Consider the following 22652-nt stretch of genomic DNA (forward strand, 5'->3'; position numbering starts at 1 on the left):
GAGAGAAAGAGAAAGAGAGGAGAGAAAGAGAGAGAGAAGAGAGGAAGAAGGAAGAAGAGAGAAAGAGAGAGGAGGAGAAAGAGAAAGAGAGAGAGAAACAGAGAGAGAGAAGAGAAAGAGAGAGAGAAAGAGAAAGAGAGAGAGAAAGAGAACAGACAGGGAGAGAAAGAGACAGCAGAGAGAAAGAGACAGGCAGAGAGAAGAGACAGCAGAGAGAAAGAGACAGGCAGAGAGAAAGAGACAGGCAGAGAGAAAGAGAGGCAGAGAGAAAGAGACAGGAGAGAGAAAGAGACAGGCAGAGAGAAAGAGGACAGGCAGAGAGAAAGAGACAGGCAGAGAGAAAGAGACAGGCAGAGAGAAAGAGACAGGCAGAGAGAAAGAGACAGGCAGAGAGAAAGAGACAGGAAGAGAGAAAGAGACAGGCAGAGAGAAAGAGACAGGCAGAGAGAAAGAGACAGGCAGAGAGAAAGAGACAGGCAGAGAGAAAGAGACAGGCAGAGAGAAAGAGAAGGCAGAGAGAAAGAGACAGGCAGAGAGAAAGAGACAGGCAGAGGAAAGAGAGGAGAGAGAAAGAGACAGGCAGAGAGAAAGAGACAGGCAGAGAGAAAGAGACAGGCAGAGAGAAGAGACAGGCAGAGTGAAGAGACAGGCAGAGAGAAAGAGACAGGCCGAGAGAAAGAGACAGGCAGAGAGAAGAGACAGGCAGAGAGAAAGAGACAGGCAGAGAGAAAGAGAAAGGCAGAGAGAAAGAGACAGGCAGAGAGAAAGAGACAGGCAGAGAGAAAGAGACAGGCAGAGAGAAAGAGACAGGCAGAGAGAAAGAGACAGGCAGAGAGAAGAGACAGGCAGAGAGAAAAGACAGGCAGAGAAAGAGACAGGCAGAGAGAAAGAGACAGGCAGAGAGAAAGAGACAGGCAGAGAGAAAGAGACAGCAGAGAGAAGAGACAGGCAGAGAGAAGAGACAGGCAGAGAGAAAGAGACAGGCAGAGAGAAAGAGACAGGCAGAGAGAAAGAGACAGGCAGAGAGAAAGAGACAGGCAGAGAGAAAGAGACAGGCAGAGAGAAAGAGACAGGCAGAGAAAGAGACAGGCAGAGAGAAAGAGACAGGCAGAGAGAAAGAGACAGGCAGAGAGAAAGAGACAGCAGAGAGAAAGAGACAGAGAAGAACAGGCAGAGAGAAAGAGACAGGCAGAGAGAAAGAGACAGGCAGGAGAAGAGACACAGAGAGAAGAGACAGGCAGAGAGAAAGAGACAGGCAGAGAGAAAGAGACAGGCAGAGAGAAAGAGACAGGCAGAGAAAGAGAAGGCAAAGAGAGACAGGCAGAGAGAAAGAGAAAGAGACAGGCAGAGAGAAAGAGAAGAGACAGGCAGAGAGAAAGAGAAAGAGACAGCAGAGAGAAAGAAAGAGACAGGCAGAGAGAAAGAGACAGGCAGAGAGAAAGAGACAGGCAGAGAGAAAGAGACAGGCAGAGAAGAGAGAGAGAAGAGACAGCAGAGAAGAGAAGAGACAGGCAGAGAGAAGAGACAGGCAGAAAGAGAAGAGAGACAGGCAGAGAGAAAGAGAGAGAGAAAGAGACAGGCAGAGAAGAGAGAAGAAAGAGACAGGCAGAGAGACAGGCAGAGAGAAAGAGACAGGCAGAGAGAAAGAGAGACAGGCAGAGAGAAAGAGAGACAGGCAGAGAGAAAGAGAGACCAGGCAGAGAGAAAGAGACAGCAGAGAGAAAGAGAGACAGGCAGAGAGAAAGAGACAGGCAGAGAGAAAGAGACAGGCAGAGAGAAAGAGACAGGCAGAGAGAAAGAAGAGACAGGCAGAGAGAAAGAGAGACAGGCAGAGAGAAAGAGACAGGCAGAGAGAAAGAGACAGGCAGAGAGAAAGAGAGACAGGCAGAGAGAGAGAAGGCAGAGAGAAAGAGACAGGCAGAGAGAAAGAGACAGGCAGAGAGAAGAGACAGGCAGAGAGAAAGAGACAGGCAGGAGAGAAAGAGACAGGCAGAGAGAAGGAGAGAGAAGAGACAGGCAGAGAGAAAGAGAGAGAGAAGAGACAGGCAGAGAAGAGAGAGAAAGAGACAGGCAGAGAGAAAGAGAGGAGAAGAGAAAGATAGACAGGCAGAGAGAAAGAGACAGCAGAGAGAAAGAGAGACAGGCAGAGAGAAAGAGAGACAGGCAGAGAGAAAGAGAAAGGCAAAGAGAAAGAGAAAGAGACAGGCAGAGAGAAAGAGAAAGAGGACAGGCAGAGAGAAAGGAGAAAGAGACAGGCAGAGAGAAAGAGAAAGAGACAGGCAGAGAGAAAGAGAAAGAGACAGGCAGAGAGGAAGAGAGACAGGCAGAGAGAAAGAGACAGGCAGAGGAGAAAGAGACAGGCAGAGAGAAAGAGACAGGCAGAGAGAAAGAGACAGCAGAGAGAAAGAGACAGGCAGAGAGAAGGAGACAGGCAGAGAGAAGAGCAGGCAGAGAGAAAGGACAGGCAGAGAGAAAGAGACAGGCAGAGAGAAAGAGACAGGCAGAGAGAAAGAGACAGGCAGAGAGAAAGAGACAGGCAGAGAGAAAGAGACAGGCAGAGAGAAAGAGACAAGGCAGAGAGAAAGAGACAGCAGAGAGAAGAGAACGGCAGAGAGAAAGAGACAGCAGAGAGAAAGAGACAGGCAGAGAGAAAGAGACAGGCAGAGAGAAAGAGAAAGGCAAAGAGAAAGAGACAGCAGAGAGAAAGAGAAAGAGACAGGCAGAGAGAAAGAGACAGGCAGAGAGAACGAGAAAGAGACATGCAGAGAGAAAGAGAAAGAGACAGCAGAGAGAAGAGACAGGCAGAGAGAAAGAGACAGGCAGAGAGAAAGAGACAGGCAGAGAAAGAGAGAGAGAAGAGACAGACAGAGGAAGAGACAGGCAGAGAGAAAGAGAGAGAGAAAGAGACAGGCAGAGAGAAAGCGAGAGAGAAAGAACAGGCAGAGAGAAAGAGAGAGAGAAGAGACAGGCAGAGAGAAAGAGAGAGAGAAAGAGAAGATAGACAGGCAGAGAGAAAGAGAGACAGGCAGAGAGAAAGAGAGACAGGCAGAGAGAAAGAGAGACAGGCAGAGAGAAAGAGAGACAGGCAGAGAGAAGAGAGACAGGCAGAGAGAAAGAGAGACAGGCAGAGAGAAAGAGAGACAGGCAGAGAGAAAGAGAGACAGGCAGAGAGAAAGAGAGACAGGCAGAGAGAAAGAGAGACAGGCAGAGAGAAAGAGAGACAGGCAGAGAGAAAGAGAGACAGGCAGAGAGAAAGAGACAGGCAGAGAGAAAGAGACAGGCAGAGAGAAAGAGACAGGCAGAGAGAAAGAGACAGGCAGAGAGAAAGAGACAGGCAGAGAGAAAGAGAGAGGCAGAGAGAAAGAGAGAGGCAGAGAGAAAGAGAGAGAAAGAGAGAGGCAGAGAGAAAGAGAGAGGCAGAGAGAAAGAGAGAGAGAGACAGGCAGAGAGAAAGAGAGAGAGAGACAGGCAGAGAGAAAGAGAGAGAGAGACAGGCAGAGAGAAAGAGAGAGAGACAGGCAGAGAGAAAGAGAGAGAGAGACAGGCAGAGAGAAAGAGAGAGAGAGACAGGCAGAGAGAAAGAGAGAGAGACAGGCAGAGAGAGAGAGATGGGCAGAGGCAAAAAGAGAGATGGGCAGAGGCAGAAAGAGAGATGGGCAGAGGCAGAAAGAGAGATGGGCAGAGGCAGAGAGAGAGAGAGAGAGAGAGAGAGAGAGAGAGAGAGAGAGAGAGAGAGAGAGAGAGAAGGAAGAGAAGGAGGAGGAGACTGACTAGAGGAGGGAGGATTAGATGGATAGAGGGGGAAGGAGCAGATGGGCAGGGAAAGGGGGGGGGGTTAGAATAATAGGTATTCAGGTCTCTCGAGTCACAATTGGGGACATACTCAGGAACTGGGTACCAGATGTTCTCAAGATAGTTTTCTATGTTCATGCACACATTCAGTCAATCTGATGGTAGGTCGTCCCCCTTTAGAAAGTAATGCACTTAACATACATCACGTGGCAAACAATATGAGAGCAATTTCAAACATTTGGCAAGACTGTTGCTATACATCAAAAGAGCATTATTTAGGCCTTTAATGCCTCAACAGATTACTCATATCAAAGAAAAATTCAACCAATAATAATAATTTATAAGACAGAATTCCTGACCAATACCAATCTTCAAGAGGCAAAATGTGTAATACTGCCGATAGAAACACTTATAGGTGGCACATTATCTATTTCTCCTCAGGGAGGACAGATGAATAAACCTTCCCCAACTGTCCCAGTGTATCACTTTTACTTTTATTTGTGTTTATGAGCAGCACTACACATCTCCTGAAGGTAAGTACGGGACAACACTCTCACCTCACCAGATTAGTCTATCTAAAACTTTCACAACTCAAGCACTGAAATGGTATCATGTCTTACATATCCTCCCCACACCACCTGTTGGGACCTTGTGTCCCCTTCTTGCCCTTTGCAACATACTAATTTCCATTTTCCCCCTACCTAAATGTTCTTATTTTTGTTTTAACAACAATATGGAAAGGATAGATCGCCATTCACCACATAGGGGAGGTGTTGCGCCACAGATGAGGCACAACGAGAAAGAATGCCAAAAATATTTCAGCTTTCAGATGAAGTTGTTCTTCAGAAGCAGAAAACTCACGTTCAAACACATCACATGTACATGGTCACTTCCTCATAATGAGTGGGTCCATCTTACGCTAGGATTTGAGAAACTTGTTACCCTTCCCCCTTTCCTTTCCTTTCCTTTCCTTTCTAGCCTTCCCCTATCAATGCCTCTTTGCTCACTGGGAAAGTTTTGTACTGACCCAAAAAGTAGGGTATATTGATCTCTACTTTAAGTGTTTCTACTGACAGTATTGGGAACTGTAGCTTCTGAAGGTAAGCTTATTTTAGTCATTGTATTCAAGGCTATTATTTGTGTAATACAAGACACAAAAATAATTACGTTGCAGAGATCATATTTACATGCTCTGTAATTTCTCTCAGTGTTTAACAGTAATAAAGTTATTTCTATAATACAACTGATGTGTTATGGCTAGAATTTGGAGTGCTGTACATACAACAAAATCAGCATAACAGAAGGAATAAAAAATAAAACTAAATGCCATTTACTGTTACGAGATGATCTATGCACAGCATGGCTGTCTGAGCAAATTTACATTAATGTATATTGCATTAAGTCTTTATAAACAGCTTGATCACATTTCCAAATGCTGCGTAGCTCTTACACACTGGCTGTAACAGTAGCCAATGTACTCATGGTCAGAAAACCGGAGGGAAGGGTTAGTATGGGGCAGAGTTTTAATCTCTCGCTATCCTAAATTAGATCTTCCAACTTTTTTCTTAACCAACTTCAAGCAAAGTGACAGGACAAGTCATTAAATAGATCATTATAAGTCTCCAATTACCATGGTGGCAACCAGACACTGAACTCCAACTAAAGCAAGTGCACTTCATATTCAAAAATACACACTACTCTCACTGAACCATGTACTAATTTTATGATAACAGCAGACAGACCATTCAGATGAGTAGCAAGTTCAGTAGATCTGTCTAATATCCACCAAGACAGAGAGACAGAGACTAACTCAAGTAGGGGTGGCAATAATATTAATCACACACTTTAACCTGACCCCACTCTGAATGGAGAAAGTCAGCTGACTTCATGCCACTCTGGAAATGTTCATGCACATTGTCAAAGCTGACATCATACCCCCCTATGGAATGTTTATGCTCATTGCTAACATTAGGCACATAACATTGTACACCACAGCAATAATAGCCATTGCGAAAATAGTGTTGAGTCATGTGAGGTGTTGCGTGCAGCGCTCACTATTATTATTATTATTCAGAAAAATAGCCAAGGTGATGTATCTGATCCTGCCAGCAGCTCATCAGAAATTTCCTGTCACTTCTGTACACACTGACCCATTACACGTTTGTTTCTTTTACAAACTATAAGCTAGCTGCTTTGGGAGAACAAGGCAGAACTTGTCCCAGCAGCCAATGACAATGAGCAGATTGCAAGCTTTTCCCAGCACCCTCTGTAACAGAGGCTGAGTTGAAGTGTGCACTTAGTATCTGTATAGCAGATAGTATTGCTTGTGGCAGTTGAGATTCTTGAGGTCATGGCTTACATGTCACACGAGTCCATTGGTCTGCCACAGGAAATAAATACTTGGCCCACCAGCTGGGTTGATAGTTCGCTTCTTGCTGTTGAAGTCATTGTATGTTGATTGTAAAATACAATAGTTCCCTCACTTTTATCAATCTAAAATTAGATTGTATGTGTTGAGTTTAAGAGGATCCTGGCTTTGTCCTATGGTTGTGATTTGAGCTCACATTACCATCAGGCAGAATGGTCCCTCCCTACTGCATTTTTGGTCAGTGATCTAAAATCAGTATTGATTTCCACACCCAGCCTAATTTGTATCACACCAAGAGGAAGTCAATCTCTAGCATGATGTTAGTGCATTCCACACTTAAAGTTTATCAAACGATGGCGGCAGCAGCACCAAATTCATAGTTAAACTCAACTGATTACAGGACAACATATCCATCATTATCATCATCATCATCATAATCTGTAGGTTCCATGGCACCATCACTCAAAGGTGCAATTCGAACTCAATGTCGACTCAAGCAAAAATAACACGGAGAGTAGATAAAAATTCCAGAAGCAGTAGCTGCAGTAATGGTGGTGGTACCGCAGACATCAAAGTTCAAAAAGTATAGTGAAAAAAAAAAGAAGAGAAAATCCTGTTCTACATGTTTCAGCAATGACAAGCAACTTAACTACCCACATCACAAAGCTACATTCATTGCTTGCAATACATGTGAGCATGTGGCCACGATCTGTCAAAGTTGACCACAGCCCATGAAAAGGTGCAATATTACTGCACATCATGCTGGTGTTACTAGCCAATACCAAAGCACCACTCAAAGCTATGACCTGACTGGAGACGAGATACTGACAGAAGTAAAGCTGTGAGTACCGGGCATGAGTCGTGCTTCGGTAGCTCAGATGGCACAGCACTTGCCCGCGAAAGCAAAGGTCCCGAGTTCGAGTCTCGGTCGGGCACACAGTTTTAATCTGCCAGGAAGTTTCATATCAGCACACACTCCGCTGCAGAGTGAAAATCTCATTCTGGAAACATCCCCCAGGCTGTGGCTAAGCCATGTCTCCGCAGTATCCTTTCTTTCAGGAGTGCTAGTTCTGCAAGGTTCGCAGGAGAACTTCTGTAAAGTTTGGAAGGTAGGAGACGAGATACTGGCAGAAGTAAAGCTGTGAGTACTGGGCGTGAGTCGTGCTTCGGTAGCTCAGATGGTAGAGCACTTGCCTGCAAAAGGCAAAGGTCCCAAGTTCGAGACTCGGTCGGGCACACAGTTTTAATCTGCCAGGAAGTTTCACATCAGCGCACACTCCGCTGCAGAGTGAAAATCTCATTCTGTACCAGTTTGCAGTTGCAAGTGCTGCCCACAATATTTCAGAAACACAAGCAGCTTATCTACAGGATACCACACACAACAAATTATTTAGACTATAGTTATCATTTCTCCCATGAAGCAAAACCGTAAAAAATTTAACAGCTATATAACAGATTGAGTTTTTGGATCAAATTCAAAATTTTTAGTGAAGTTTTTTCAATGAAGTATTCAGTACCTCAGCCGCATACTAAGCAAAGATGGTATCACATACATGACACTGAAACAATGGATAATCTCCCTGTGCCCCAGATAAAGCACTATGGAAAATTTATGCCAAATGCTGCACAGATATCATATCCTTTCAATCATAACTGGAGAAAAGGGATTAACGTTTCAGTGGTCCGCCACTCGTCTGACAACAGTCCAGAATTGGAAGCACTTGTGGCTAACACTTCTGCGTCATCTGCTTGGCTGAGGGGAGCAAACACATCATGACACGCCACCCAGCTATGACCTCACATGAGCAGCTGCACCTTGGGTGTGCCTCTGGCACCCTCACAACCTCTGCCAGCCCATCTGCCTCCTACATTGTGGCCCGTGCCTTCACCTTCTCCACCGCTGTTGCTGACGTTTCCACAGCTGTCTCCTATGGTGTGGGAGCCCACTTCAGCTGTCGAGGGCTTGGCCAGACCTCGGCTCCCGCAGTCAGTGTCTCAGCCAATGCCTCCACTGTTACTGCATCCATCGGAGCTGGGGCTGCCTGTCACACTGCCACCTCCTTCCCTGGGTTCGGACTCATATGTGGAAATGGAAGATGTGCCAGTATCACCTGTCCGACCGTGTGGCTTCTCATAGGGGGCAGGAACCAACCCTGTCCATGCGAGTACCCCTTCTGACCCTACACACCCGAAGCAGCACATCACATGACTCAACAACCTAAGTCAACCACGGAAAAAATGGAAGTGGGCATAGTGCTCATTTCTTCACAAAGGAAGAGGAGTGCTGTAACTACAAATTTTATATGTGTGCTGCTTAATAGTTGGTGCATGAAGTTTTTGTTTGATTTAGCCACTAGAGGTCACCTGGCCTGATAATATGACAGCCCCTGTTGGAACTAATGTCTATACAGACCACAGTGCAAGGCTCCACCAGCCTCTTCGGTATTGCTAATTGTACTTTGTATTCTACATCTACATCTATACTCCGCAAGCCACCCAACAGTGTGTGGCGGAGGGCACTTTACGTGCCACTGTCATTACCTCCCTTTCCTGTTCCAGTCGCGTATGGTTCGCGGGAAGAACGACTGTCTGAAAGCCTCCGTGCGCGCTCTAATCTCTCTAATTTTACATTCGTGATCTCCTCGGGAGGTATAAGTAGGGGGAAGCAATATATTCGATACCTCATCCAGAAACGCACCCTCTCGAAACCTGGCGAGCAAGCTACACCGCGATGCAGAGCGCCTCTCTTGCAGAGTCTGCCACTTGAGTTTATTAAACATCTCCGTAACGCTATCACGGTTACCAAATAACCCTGTGACGAAACGCGCCGCTCTTCTTTGGATCTTCTCTATCTCCTCCGTCAAACCGATCTGGTACGGATCCCACACTGATGAGCAATACTCAAGTATAGGTCGAACGAGTGTTTTGTAAGCCACCTCCTTTGTTGATGGACTACATTTTCTAAGCACTCTCCCAATGAATCTCAACCTGGTACCCGCCTTACCAACAATTAATTTTATATGATCATTCCACTTCAAATCGTTCCGCACGCATACTCCCAGATATTTTACAGAAGTAACTGCTACCAGTGTTTGTTCCGCTATCATATAATCATACAATAAAGGATCCTTCTTTCTATGTATTCGCAATACATTGCATTTGTCTATGTTAAGGGACAGTTGCCACTCCCTGCACCAAGTGCCTATCCACTGCAGATCTTCCTGCATTTCGCTACAATTTTCTAATGCTGCAACTTCTCTGTATACTACAGCATCATCCGCGAAAAGCCGCATGGAACTTCCGAGACTATCTACTAGGTCATTTATATATATTGTGAAAAGCAATGGTCCCATAACACTCCCCTGTGGCACGCCAGAGGTTACTTTAACGTCTGTAGACGTCTCTCCATTGATAACAACATGTTGTGTTCTATTTGCTAAAAACTCTTCAATCCAGCCACACAGCTGGTCTGATATTCCGTAGGCTCTTACTTTGTTTATCAGGCGACAGTGCGGAACTGTATCGAACGCCTTCCGGAAGTCAAGAAAAATAGCATCTACCTGGGAGCCTGTATCTAATACCTTCTGGGTCTCATGAACAAATAAAGCGAGATGGGTCTCACACGATCGCTGTTTCCGGAATCCATGTTGATTCCTACATAGTAGATTCTGGGTTTCCAAAAACGACATGATACTCGAGCAAAAAACATGTTCTAAAATTCTACAACAGATCGACGTCAGAGATATAGGTCTATAGTTTTGCGCATCTGCTCGACGACCCTTCTTGAAGACTGGGACTACCTGTGCTCTTTTCCAATCATTTGGAACCCTCCGTTCCTCTAGAGACTTGCGGTACATGGCTGTTAGAAGGGGGGCAAGTTCTTTCGCGTACCATGTGTGTGTACTGTTTGAGCAGTAAATTATAGTGTCCTTGGATTAGGACAGTTAACCATAATCACAAAGGAAAGGAAGCACAGGCTATTATTTTCTGTATCTAAAAATTTCTTGTTTTTATACAGAACAAAATTCCACCTGGTCACAGACATCAAGCCATTAATTTTGCCTTTTGGCCACACAAGCGAACTTGTTGTTGTGGTCTTCAGTCCAGAGACTGGTTAGATGCAGCTCTCCATGCTACCCTATCCTGTGCAAGCTGCTTCATCTTGAAGTACCCAATGCAACCTACATCCTCCTGAATCTGCTTAGTGTATTCATCTCTTGGTCTCTCCCAACAATTTTTACCCTCCACACTGTCTTCCAATACTAAATTTGTGATTCCTTGATGCCTCAGAACATGTCCTACCAACCAGTCCCTTCTTCTAGTCAAGTTGTGCCACAAATTCCTCTTCTCTCCAATTCTATTCAGTACCTCCTCATTAGTTACATGATCTATCCATATACTCTTCAGCATTCCTCTGTAGCACCATATTTTGAGAGCCTCTATTCTCTTCTTATCTAAACTATTTATTATCTATTTTTCACTTCCATATATGGCTACACTCCATACAAACACTTTCAGACTAGATTTCCTGACACTTAAATCTATACTCGATGTTAACAAATTTCTCTTTTTCAGAAACACTTTCCTTGCCACTGCCAGTCTACATTTTATATCCCCTCTACTTTGACCATCAAATAGGAAAACTCATCTACTACTCTAAGTGTCATTTCCTAACCTAATTCCCTCGGCATCACCTGATTTAATTCGACTACATTCCATTATCCTCGTATTGCTTTCGTTGATGTTCATCTTATATCCTCCTTTCCAGATACTGTCCATTCCATTGAACTTCTCTTCCAGGTCCTTTGCTGTCTCTGGTAGAATTACAATGTCACTGGCAAACATCAAAGTTTTTATTTCTTCTATGTGGACTTCAATTCCTACTCTAATTTTTCTTTTGTTTCTTTTACTGTCTGCTCAATATACAGATTGAATAACATTGGGAATAGGCTACAACTCTGTCTCACTCCCTTCCCAACCACTGCTCCCTTTCATGCCCCTCAACTCTTGTAACTGCCATCTGGTCCCTGCACAAATTGTAAATAGCCTTTCGCTCCCTCTATTTGACCCCTGCCACCTTCAGAATTTAAAAGAGTATTCCAGTCAACATTGTCCATAGCTTTCACTAAGTCCACAAATGCTAGAAACGTACATTTAAAGGGTGTGTACGCAGACAAGGAAAAAACATTCCCGGATATTTCACAGATTTCCCAGTTAAAAATACACTTTCTCCCGGGTGAAAACACTTTTTCCATGTTAAGTGACAGTATATTTTCCATTGGAACAGCAAAACTTATCAATCCTTTGAATGGTTATGGTTTTATACATGGGCGTAGAATTTCCCGGCACTTTATAAAACGAAACTCACGGGAAAAGACACGTTTGGAAATATCTTTGATGTGCAGCAACATGTACGCTGTGCATTTTCATTTTACAGAAGTATACATTGGAATTCCACCGAACACTGCATGTTACTTTCCAAAACATTGAAATCGAGAGTGCTTTGTAAGCCAGTCATAGCTCATGTCACATGATCTCGCCAGCTGATGACAGCAGATACTCAGAGCATAGGACACGTGATGTAGTCAGCCAACAGTAACATCACTGTCAAGTAGCACGAACACACAAAAAGGGAAAGTTAATAGTTTAAATTAATATACATAGTGTTACTACAGAAAAGCAAAGCTTTCAAGTATAATATTGGTCTTTAAGGCTAACAAGCTGCAAGAAAAGCTACGCTTTCACATATAATGTTAATCTTTTTTGCACGTGTTACACTTTAAGATATATCACACAAATGTGCCAGTAAAATTTTTAATAATGTTAAACGTCTGACCTTCAGGGCTCGAAATTCTTGTAAATGGCTCATCACCCAAGCGTTGATATTTAAATGAGAGTCAAATGCTCTGTGATTTAAGAAATTCGTGGTACATTCTTGCACACAGTTCAACTTACGTAAAAGGATATTTACTTTGAAAGTAACACTTTTCAAACCATCATTTGCAATATTTTCTCGCGACTTGTTAGAAATAGGTTCGTTTCAGCAGTTGCCAGAGAGTGCAGATAACAGGCGACACAGTGCTTGCGCAGCTACCATGACGTAGGAAGCCCGTATGTACGTACATAAAACACTGGAAGATCATACATTACGTCATAAACGAAACAAGAGATCAGAGGCTACTGCAAGAGCATCAGAACTTCATGAACCATACTAAAACATGCACATTTAAAGTGCATACTTAAAGTGCACATTCATATGTCCAGATTCCCAATGACATAGACCTCGCCCTGATATTAAGCTTTTGAGTGTGGTTTTCAGGACTGTATTATATCATGTTCGGTTCTTTATAATGGCATAATGCCATATGTGCTAGAAGATGAAAATGTACACTTGAAATGCAGTGAACAGTTGAAACTAGCCATTACTGTGGAATTAAACAATTCGTTTCAAATACATTGACTGCCTCTGTGGAAAAGGTTAATAAAAGTCAAATTTCTTTAGCAAACAGACAAAATTAACTTCATTGTTCTGCAAGGTGATTAATGCTTGACTGTCAGAAAGGCAGATATAAAATAAAATCTGAAACTAATAACATATTTTAGCCTTCCGTAATTATACGAATGTATTTTAATTCACTTGATAGCTCCCAGCCACAGATATAGGTTTTGTTTTCATTTGACGTGAGAGTAAACAAAGGGGAAACAGCAAAATCACTAAATGTAAACACGGGTCACGTGGAGACGACCCACTACAACTCAAGACTGCTTTGCACATCAGCCCCGGTTCCACGATATTTGCTAACTAGGTCAATACTTTAAAAAAAAAAATCAAATTTTCAAAAATATGTTCAACTTGTAGTGCACATCTTTCTGAAAAGTCTGAAACATAACACATATGTGTTAAAGGAAATGCAGTAAGAGATGTTATTTCGTCTTAAGTGTGCCAAAGTGCAGTGCCAAGCCTCTTCATACAGCATTCTTCTATCGCACAAACACTTTATTTCACTCTGTGGAATTGAAACGTGTATATTTTGTAATGGATGCCATCAAACTATATTCAGGACAGAGGAAATTGAAATGTCCTGTGGTGCCTCTCCTGCTCCCAGTTGGCCAGTTTGACAGCCTGCCCCTCTTTTTTAAAAATCTCGCAATTAATAGTGAATGGGATTATTTCAAATTGGGAGAACTAAGAGGTCTTCAGAAAATTTGCACTCTTTATTGCCTGTTAGCTAATAACTTGCTGTTTTGTGTGACATAATATTAAATATAGGATACATAAAACCAATAAAGAGAAGAGACAAGCAAGAAAGTACACATTTCTTCAATCCTTAGCTCCTAGCATTTTTTTCTCTCTAATCTTGCTACAGCCTTACATGGAGTGCTTTCCTTTCTGGGAAAGAATCTATTACCTCATCAAAGTTCGTCAAATGGTTTGCTACATGAAAAATCGAAATGTCGTTATCTAATACTGAAAAAGCTGCTAATACAAATAATACCCAAGACTGGTGTGGTTTCTCGATCTGATTACATCTATTTCGTCACTGTCTGCTAAATAAAACAAAATAGGCCCTTTTTCATATTGCAGCAGTTTATTAACACACACCAAATAAACGAGACTGTTTTGGCACAAATGGTCATTTTTATAACACGACAGAATACAAATGACGAAGTACCAATATCACCAATATCAAATGCCTATTAGGCCTACTACAAGCGAAAAGCTTTACGCTAGGAAATAGTTTCACATTTCATTCATACGCACCAGTTTCTCAAGCATGAGATAGATAAGTAGTATTGAGAAATTTTTATATAAATTTGGAATTGTATTATTCTTTCATAATTTGTGTGATGTCCCCGTTTCTTCTCCTTCCTCGTTCCAACAAGCAATCTCATCATCACCAATTCTGTAGCTATTCCTGCCATTGCCAAAACTTGTTGGCCTATTAACTTCACTAACCCTGCCAGAACCACAGGTTTAGTTATCCCGCGATTATTCACTGGTTAGGCATTGTTACATGTTCGTACAACACGTTTTCCGTGTTACTTCCAGAATAGAACTTAAGCGGTTGCTAGCCGGGGACTTTACAACTGGTCCTTATTAGTGTAGCGATCTGGCCAAAAATTTTCTGTCAATATTTCATTTTCTTGGACACACCAAGAAGATAATATGTAATCTTTCTCACCTGTTAGTCGTTTATTTCCGTTCTGGTAGTCTGAGTCTATGGATTTCGCTAGTAATTATAACAACGTTGATCATTCGCAAACCCAATCAACCATACAATCAGACAGCGATTGACATTCATCCGATCAGCTTTACTCCGCTCAGTTCATATAGCCCCGTCTCCTTTTGTCTGCGGAAAGTTTATTTCTAGATGTGAGGAGGATTCTCCTGACAGAGACATCACATACACTATGCACACATTCAAAATCAACTTCAGATTCAATCAGAAATAAACTTAAAATGTGTTCAAAACCCAAGATGGATGAGTTTCAAAATCATATGAATAATTATAGACCAAAACTACTCAAACACAACTCAACTATAGTCTTCCTAAAGCCTTTGACACATTTTTCTGTCAGCAAATGCTTGGATGAGCACTGTGTGTGTTGTCGTATACGGAGCATCTCCTTTGCAATTTAAGTTATTTTCATTTCTTTCTCTTGTTTATGTTTTATTGTTGAAGTATTATTCTGCATAGCAGAATACAGTAATATCCTTTGTTAGAGTATCGGTTCTTACCAGTCAAAACTACAAAAATTTAACAGGAAACTGAAACAATGAAAAACTCCTGGAATTCTAAAAAATTCCCACATTTTTCCCGGTTGAAAAAATTCCCGGGCTTTTCACAGATCTCCTGGTTGTCCCGGGCCGTATACACCCTGGTCTACCTTTCCTGAATCTATCTTCTAAGATAAGTCATAAGGTGAGAATTGGCTCTCATGTTTCAACATTTCTACGGAATCCAAATTGAACTTACTAGATAATATACAGCAACAATTACCATGATGAGCACTGTTTTTTGAGAAATTACTATTATGGGAGCTTACCACTGCTCCTCATCCTACATCAAACACATTAGCAGAGAAAAATATATCTAAAAACAAAGATGATGTGACTTACCAAACGAAAGTGCTGGCATATCAATAGACACACAAACATACACACAAAATTCAAGCTTTCGCAACCAACGGCTGCTTCATCAGGAAAGAGGAAAGGAGAGGGAAAGACGAAAGGATGTGGGTTTTAAGGGAGAGGGTAAGGAGTCATTCCAATCCCGGAAGCGGAAAGACTTACCTTAGGGGGAAAAAAGGAAGGACAGGTATACAATCGCGCACATACACAGACACAAGCAGACATTTGTAAAGGCAAAGAGTTTGGGCAGAGATGTCAGTCGAGGCGGAAGTACAGGGTAAGTCACATCATCTTTGTTTTTAGATATATTTTTCCCATGTGGAATGTTTCCCTCTATTATATTCACATTAGCAGAGAAGTTAGTCAATGTTCCAACACCTAAATGAACAAGGTAACAGTTAAGTGACTCTAAGGAAGCCCTGATATCTTTAGACCTTCGGTATGTTTTCAATCCACCTCCACACGCCACCACAGTCCAGCCAAGACGGTGCAAGGGTGATCTCCTGCACCCATCCCAGCAAGCCAATCCCCTCACGCCATTTACCACATACCATATGGTAGTCCATACTACCATATGGACTCCCTAGATTGGGCTCCTACATATGACCATACACTAGTGTGGACTTAAGGGATCATCACTGGTTGCAGGGAAGCACAAACTGTTTGAAGTAGTAGCCAGACAAGAGTAACTCATGGGGCATCAAAATCAACACTGGCCACAACAGCTAAACAATATTACCCATCGAGGATCCTTGCCCCCACCCCTCCACAGCACAGATACAACCGTCCCCACTACGTGAGACGTAGCCCACTAGGAGCTCTCCCGTCCATACTGGCTGACTATATGGAGAAGGGACCGATTACCCCATAACACCAGCAATATGGAAACCAATACCTCACAAATCCAGCAATATGGAAACTAATTCGCAGAATTGGCGAATATCTGTTTACCAGATATTTATGTTTGCAACAACAGCCACAACTCCAGAGGTCATGGCAAACTCTTCTCATATGTAGAGTCATTTGTTCGCTATTAGAAGTAGATGACCGGCTCAGAAGTTTAACTGCCTCCTCAAATCTGTTCTGTTCGCCAACCCCAAAATACAACAGCTACCTCATTTTCTGATCAGGACTCTAAATTGCAATTATCATTGTGCCTTGTGTTTAACACATTAATGAATTTGTTCTTTGGTTCTGTTTAGAGTTCACTTTACTTCCAGTCTTAAGATTTGTTCCTGCTATGTTTTCAGCCACAAACTTAGTGCTGAACTTAGTTTCTGGCAATGACTTGCGTAAACTTTGTATAGTGAAAGATAGCTCATATTGTTGTCGCCAGTTTTCAACTGTGATGCACAAAATGCTGCTAATGATATGGAAGCCATGCAACTGGATACAACTTGTCTACAGAGCTGCAGAACAGGTATTATTGTAGCAATGTATACAAATTCAAATTAGGTGACTGACATGCAAAACAGCTGTGCCAAGTCCACATTGACTGTCAGGGTCACCTTTGGTCTGTGTCTAGCTGTGACACAAAACCTGGATTTGTCACACTTGCATGTGACAAATTGTCGCTGAGCTGCCTGGGCTGAGCATATTTAGGCCCTACGCAGAGGAAATGTGAAAGTTAACAAATTTTTGATTCCAGATGGCACTGTCCCTTGAAAATCACCAGAGGTGAAATGAAAATTCCATGGTAGGAATGCTACAGCAAATGTATTATATATGAGTTCATTCAAACAAAACCTGGTCAGTGTGTCTACCTTTACCTCACACGTATGATGACACCACGTAATTTTGGGTATGGTGCCACCATCTATTGGTAGAGAGACTGATGCGTGCGCACTGTTTGATGTTGCATAGCACCAGTGCGGTCTAACGCCAAAGGGAAGGTGGTCACACAAGTTGTCGTCTACCACCAAACATGCAGGCGAGTAAGCAGGAACAACAAGGAGAGATTCGATTTTTGGTGGCAGCGAGAGTTGGAGGCTGTGAAATTTATCGACAGATGAAGGCTGTGTATAGTAAGTACAGTCTGAGTCGTTCAAGTGTTGTGGAATGGCGCAAACGATTCCTTGAGAGGCGCAAGTCACTGGAAGATGATGCTTGTCCGGGAAAGGCTCATCGTGTCATCACACCATGGTTGCGGAAGTGAATGCTTTAGTCTCAGACAACCGCAGAATCACTGTGGACGAGATCGGTCAGTTACTGGGTACTAGCCTGGGCACCGCCCACACCATAATGCATCAATACTTGAACTTTTGAAAAATCTGTGCACAGTGGGTTCCCCACCAGCTGACCACTGAACAGCGCAATACTCGAATGGCACTGTCTGAGTCATCTGCAACATTATCGTGAGAGGGAATACGGCTTTATGTCCCATGTTGCCACAGGTGACAAAACATGGTGTCACCATTTTGAACCAGAAATGAAGTGTCACAGCAAGCAGTGGAAACATGCGACTTCATCACCTACATAGAAATCAAAGGCTGTGCACACCAATTCTGGTAAGGTCATGATGTCCACCTTTTTTGGCCGCAAGGGCACACTGCTTGTCGAGTTCCTGAAACAGGGAACCACCATCAATGCCCATCATTATCAAGCCACTTTACAGAATCTTAGAAGAGCCATCAAGTCAAAATACCAAAGCATGTTGTCCAATGGCGTCATCCTCCTGCTTGATAATGTCCACCCACACGCGCCCAATGCAGTGAAGACGACATTGGAGCAGTTTTGGTGGGAAACTGCTGGAGCATCCATTGTACAGTCCCGACCTTTCACCGTGTGATTTTCATAGGTTTGGACCTCTAAAACAAGTTACTCGCGGACATTGATTTGCAATGGACGACAAAGTGTTTGACTGGGTCCAGGCCTGGATCCGACAGCAGCCTACTAGCTTCTTCAAGGATGGAATCGACCAGCTAGTGTTGCAATGGGATAAAGGTGCCAACAGTTTTGGTGACTATTTTTGAGTATATATGGATTGTGTATAATTACATTTTTGAGTTAATAAAATCATTACCGTTATTTTACACTAGTGACCACGTTTCATTTGAATGACACTTACAATACCAAGACATCAGCAGTCACATTACAAACTTACTTGTAAAATGAACACATTGATTGATACTTTCGTGGCACAGCCATGCACTGCAAGTCTTCAGCATTTCTTGTAGCTTGAAAATCTCCACAGCATATTAAGAGGTCAATCTTCACATTTTCTTTTTCCTGTAGATGCTCAATTGCTTCATAAATTTTTTCTAATTCTCCATGCGCACAACCTTCTACTGCTATCTTCATATCTGTAAACCAAATTCCTGGACTTAATTAACTTAAACAAAAATATCACAACACAGTATTTACAGCCTACTCGCTGCACAGAGCACTCAAATTGGCTAGAAATGTACAATTATTTCCAAAGTAAAGTCAGCTACAACAAAAAATTTAAACAAACAATGGGAAATCCATGATGGAACGCAACAATATTATGAAAAGGATAGTTGTTACTTACCATACAGTGGAGAAACTGAGTTGCAGATATGTACAACAAAAAGACTGTCACAAAATAAGCTTTCGGCCAATAAGGCCTTTGCCAAAAATGGATATCACTCACTCACTCACACACAAACACACACACACACACACACACCACAGTCTCTGGCAGCTGAAGCCAGATTATAACAGCAGCGTGTGATGGGAGAGGCAACTGGTGGGGGTAAGGAAGAAGCTGGGGCAGGGAGGGGGAGGGATATCAGGATAAGGGTTGCAGACAGTAAAGTGCTGATGCGGGAGCATATAGGGACGAGATGGAGAGAGGGTACACAGCTAGGTGAAGTCGGGAGGTTAGATGGAGGGCAGTGCAGAAAGGGGGGGAGGGGGGGGGGGGAGAGGTAGTGGAAAAGGAGAGAATAGAGGGCTTTGTAGTACTGAAATGCAAACAGGGAATGGGTTAGATGGGCAAGAACAATGCCTAATGGAGGTTGAGGCCAGGTGAGTTACTTGAACATAGGATATATTGCAGGGCGAGTTCCCACCTGCACATTTCAGAAAAGCCCCAGTGTTGGTGGGAAGGATCCAGATGGCACAGGCTGTGAAGTAGCCACTGAAATGAAATATGCCATGTTGGGTGACTTGCTCAGCAACAGAGTGGTCCAATTGTTTTTTTGCTGCAGTTTGTCAGTGGCCACATAGAATGCAGCGGAGTGGTTGCAGCTTAGCTTGTAGAATACCTGACTAGTTTCACAGGTAGCCCTGCCTTTGATGGGATAGGTGATGTTTGTGACTGGACTGGAGTAGGTAATGGTGGGAGGATGTATGGGACATGTCTGGCATCTAGGTCTATTACGGGGATATGAGCCAAGAGGTTGGGAGCAGGGGTAGTGTAGGGATGGAAGAGGATATTTTTTAGGTTCAGTGGCTGGTGAAATGCCACTTTGCGGCGGGGGGGGGGGGGGCGGGGAATAGTGGGTAGTATATTTATCATTTTGGGGTATAACGAGAAGTAGTCGAAAACATGGCGGAGAATGTAATGCAGTTGCTCCAGTCCTGGGTGGTGCTGAGACATGAGGGGAATGCGCCTCTGTAGCCAGATGGTGGTACTTTGGGAGGTGGTGGATGACTGAAAAGACAAGGTCAGGGAAATCTGTTTTTGTAGAAGATGGAGAGGGGCAGGGGAGAATTATGGTCTGTAAGGTCTCAGTGACACTCTCTGTGTATTTTGAGAGGGACCACTTATCACTGTAGATGCGATGGCCATGGGTGGCTAGGCTGTATGGAAGGGACTTCTTAGTTTGGAATGGGTGGCAGCTGTCAAAGTGGTGGTATTACTGGCAGTTGGTTGGTTTGATATGGACAGACGTACTGATGTAGCCATCTTCGAGGTGGAGGTCAACAGCGAGGCAGGTGGCTTGTGGGTTAAGTAGAACCAGGTGAAGCAAATGGGGGAGAAGGCGTTGCGGTTCTGGAGGAATGTGGATAGGGTGTCCTCACCCTCAACCCACATCATGAAGGTGTCATCAACGAATCTGAACTGGATGAGGGGTTTAGGATTCAGGGTGTTTAGGGAAGATTCCTCTAGATGGCCCATGAATAGGCTGGTATAGGGCGGTGCCATGCAGGTGCCCCATAGCACCTGGATCCTCCCCACCAACACCAGCGTTTCTGAACTGTGTAGGTGGGAACTCTCCCTGCAATATATCCTACATTCCCACACCCCTACTGGCCTCACCCTTCATTAGTCATTGTCCTAACCGATCTATCCCCTTCCCCATTTACGTTCCAGCACTACACAGCCCTCTATTCCACCAATGCACCCAGTCTTAACTTCTTTTCCACTTCCTCCCCCCCCCCCACCCCCCTCTCCACCCCGCACTCCATCTAAACTCCCAACTGTACCTAGCTGCCCTACCATATCTCTACCTCGTCCCTGCATGCTCCCCCAGTATAAAATCCATTACAAGATTTTGAAGGCTTTTTAAAAATCTTAAGTCATACTTATGGTGTCACTCAGGTTGTTACTTTTGGCCATCAATCTGAATCAATATAATTAACCATACATTCTGCAAATTATATTTGGACCAATGACAGTATTATGGAAAGGATACATTGCTAATCATCATATAATGGACATATCAAGTAGCAGACAGGCACAACAAAACGACTGCTAAACGAGAGAGAGAGAGATTCATGCATACGCAACTCACACGCACATTGTCAGTCACCAAGGCCTCAGCGCTCACGTGTCCAGAGACAGTGGTCATGCACGTGTGGCACTCACTCACGTGAATGTGTGTGTGGTGTTGTTATTCACTTCAGAAGAAAGCCTTTTGACTGAAAGGTCACTTGTTTAGCAGCCCTTTTGTTATCCCTGATTGCAATTCATCTGCACTATATGTTGAGTAAAAATCTATCCTTTACATATTATTGTCACTGCTCGATCATGGATTTACCAATATTTAAAGCAATGCTACTCTTAAGAATAAGAATTGAAAATCGTAATTTGTTGCAAATGAACTGAAAACTGAAGGGGGTGTGTTTAATAATGTTTCAGTGTCACAATGTTTATCATACTATACATGGGACCACGCATGGTAAATATTCAATAAAAACAGTTTTATGTTTGCCATAAATATGGAGTCAATGTCCTATTATGTAAACCACTTATTGCATTTTTCTCTTCTACAATACTGAAAATACTACACCACTGTAAACAAAACGAAATGACAAATTAAGTCCTTAGCCGTGGTGGGTCCGGACTGCTTCAAGTACGGTAAACCGAAACCAAGACGAAAATACAAATGCGCTAAACGTCCAACTGAAATTAAGACCAAGACACAAATACTGTAAACTTCCCTTCGAAACCAATACCAAACTTTAGCTGCTACCTTCAAAATGAATCTATTTTTCCACGAGAATTAATCGCATAGCGTGGTCTGCCTACCTTATGCGTATGAATTGTGTTGATATAGATTAAACAAAACCATTAAACGGTTTTTTATGTCCACCTGCGTCATAACCACATAACAGGTAACCTCATCTTCGTCCAACTATGCACAATAAAACTCGTCACTTTTCGTAATTCCAATGCACTTCTCATTGCTAGACGCTAAAGAGAGAACAGTTAAGCATCGTCAGGTCAAAAGTGTTATCGAGAGTATAGTCGCGACACTTCGCGCCAGCAGCGCGCCAAGCGGCCAGTTAGTAAAAGTGTTGAGTTCGGCACGATCGTGAAAGCGAAGGCGAATAGTGATTGTTTACTGTGGTTTGTACACTAGTTTTTACAAATGGGAGCGTAGCGTAGCGCAATAAATTGCAACAACAAGAAAGAGATACCACATCTGTCTTTTTTTTTTTAGGTTTCCTAAGGACCCTGGAAGGTCTATACCATCACGTTACTAAATTGTATGGTCAAGATTCGCTTGCAAACTATATGTATAACGATGATTAATGTTTCGTTTTAGAAGCATAAAACGTGTAGAGAATAGCAGACGAGAGGATCTTATGAAAAAGACCTTATTTAATTTGATAATAATGTTAAGTTTTGTTCGCTACAGGTCGAAGAAAACCAGTTCATGAATGCAGACAATAATAAACTCATGTGGAATGCAGTAACCACACTGTTTGACATCCCAAATAAGCCACCTTAACTGACGATGAAGAGGAAACTGCCATAAAAGTTCGACAATCTAAAGCTGTAAAACACTACTATGGCACAGTGGCAGCCAAAAATGGCTCTGAGCACTATGGGACTCAACTGCTGAGGTCATTAGTCCCCTAGAACTTAGAACTAGTTAAACCTAACTAACCTAAGGACACCACAAACATCCATGCCCGAGGCAGGATTCGAACCTGCGATCGTAG

At 43.1% G+C, this 22652-nt stretch overlaps 1 protein-coding gene across 1 annotated transcript in view; it reads right to left on the minus strand.

Moving 5' to 3' along the window:
- LOC126475258 (lariat debranching enzyme) overlaps positions 1-21889 on the minus strand; it is an 89153-nt gene extending 67264 nt beyond the window's left edge. Inside the window, 2 exon segments of the mRNA XM_050102972.1 lie at positions 18397-18595; positions 21733-21889. Coding sequence (XP_049958929.1) covers positions 18397-18593 — 197 coding nt within the window. The 5' untranslated portion in view covers positions 18594-18595; positions 21733-21889.
- Positions 21890-22652: the final 763 nt, after the last annotated feature.

The sequence above is a fragment of the Schistocerca serialis genome, chromosome 4, assembly GCF_023864345.2.
Source record: "Schistocerca serialis cubense isolate TAMUIC-IGC-003099 chromosome 4, iqSchSeri2.2, whole genome shotgun sequence".
Lineage (NCBI taxonomy): Eukaryota > Metazoa > Arthropoda > Insecta > Orthoptera > Acrididae > Schistocerca > Schistocerca serialis.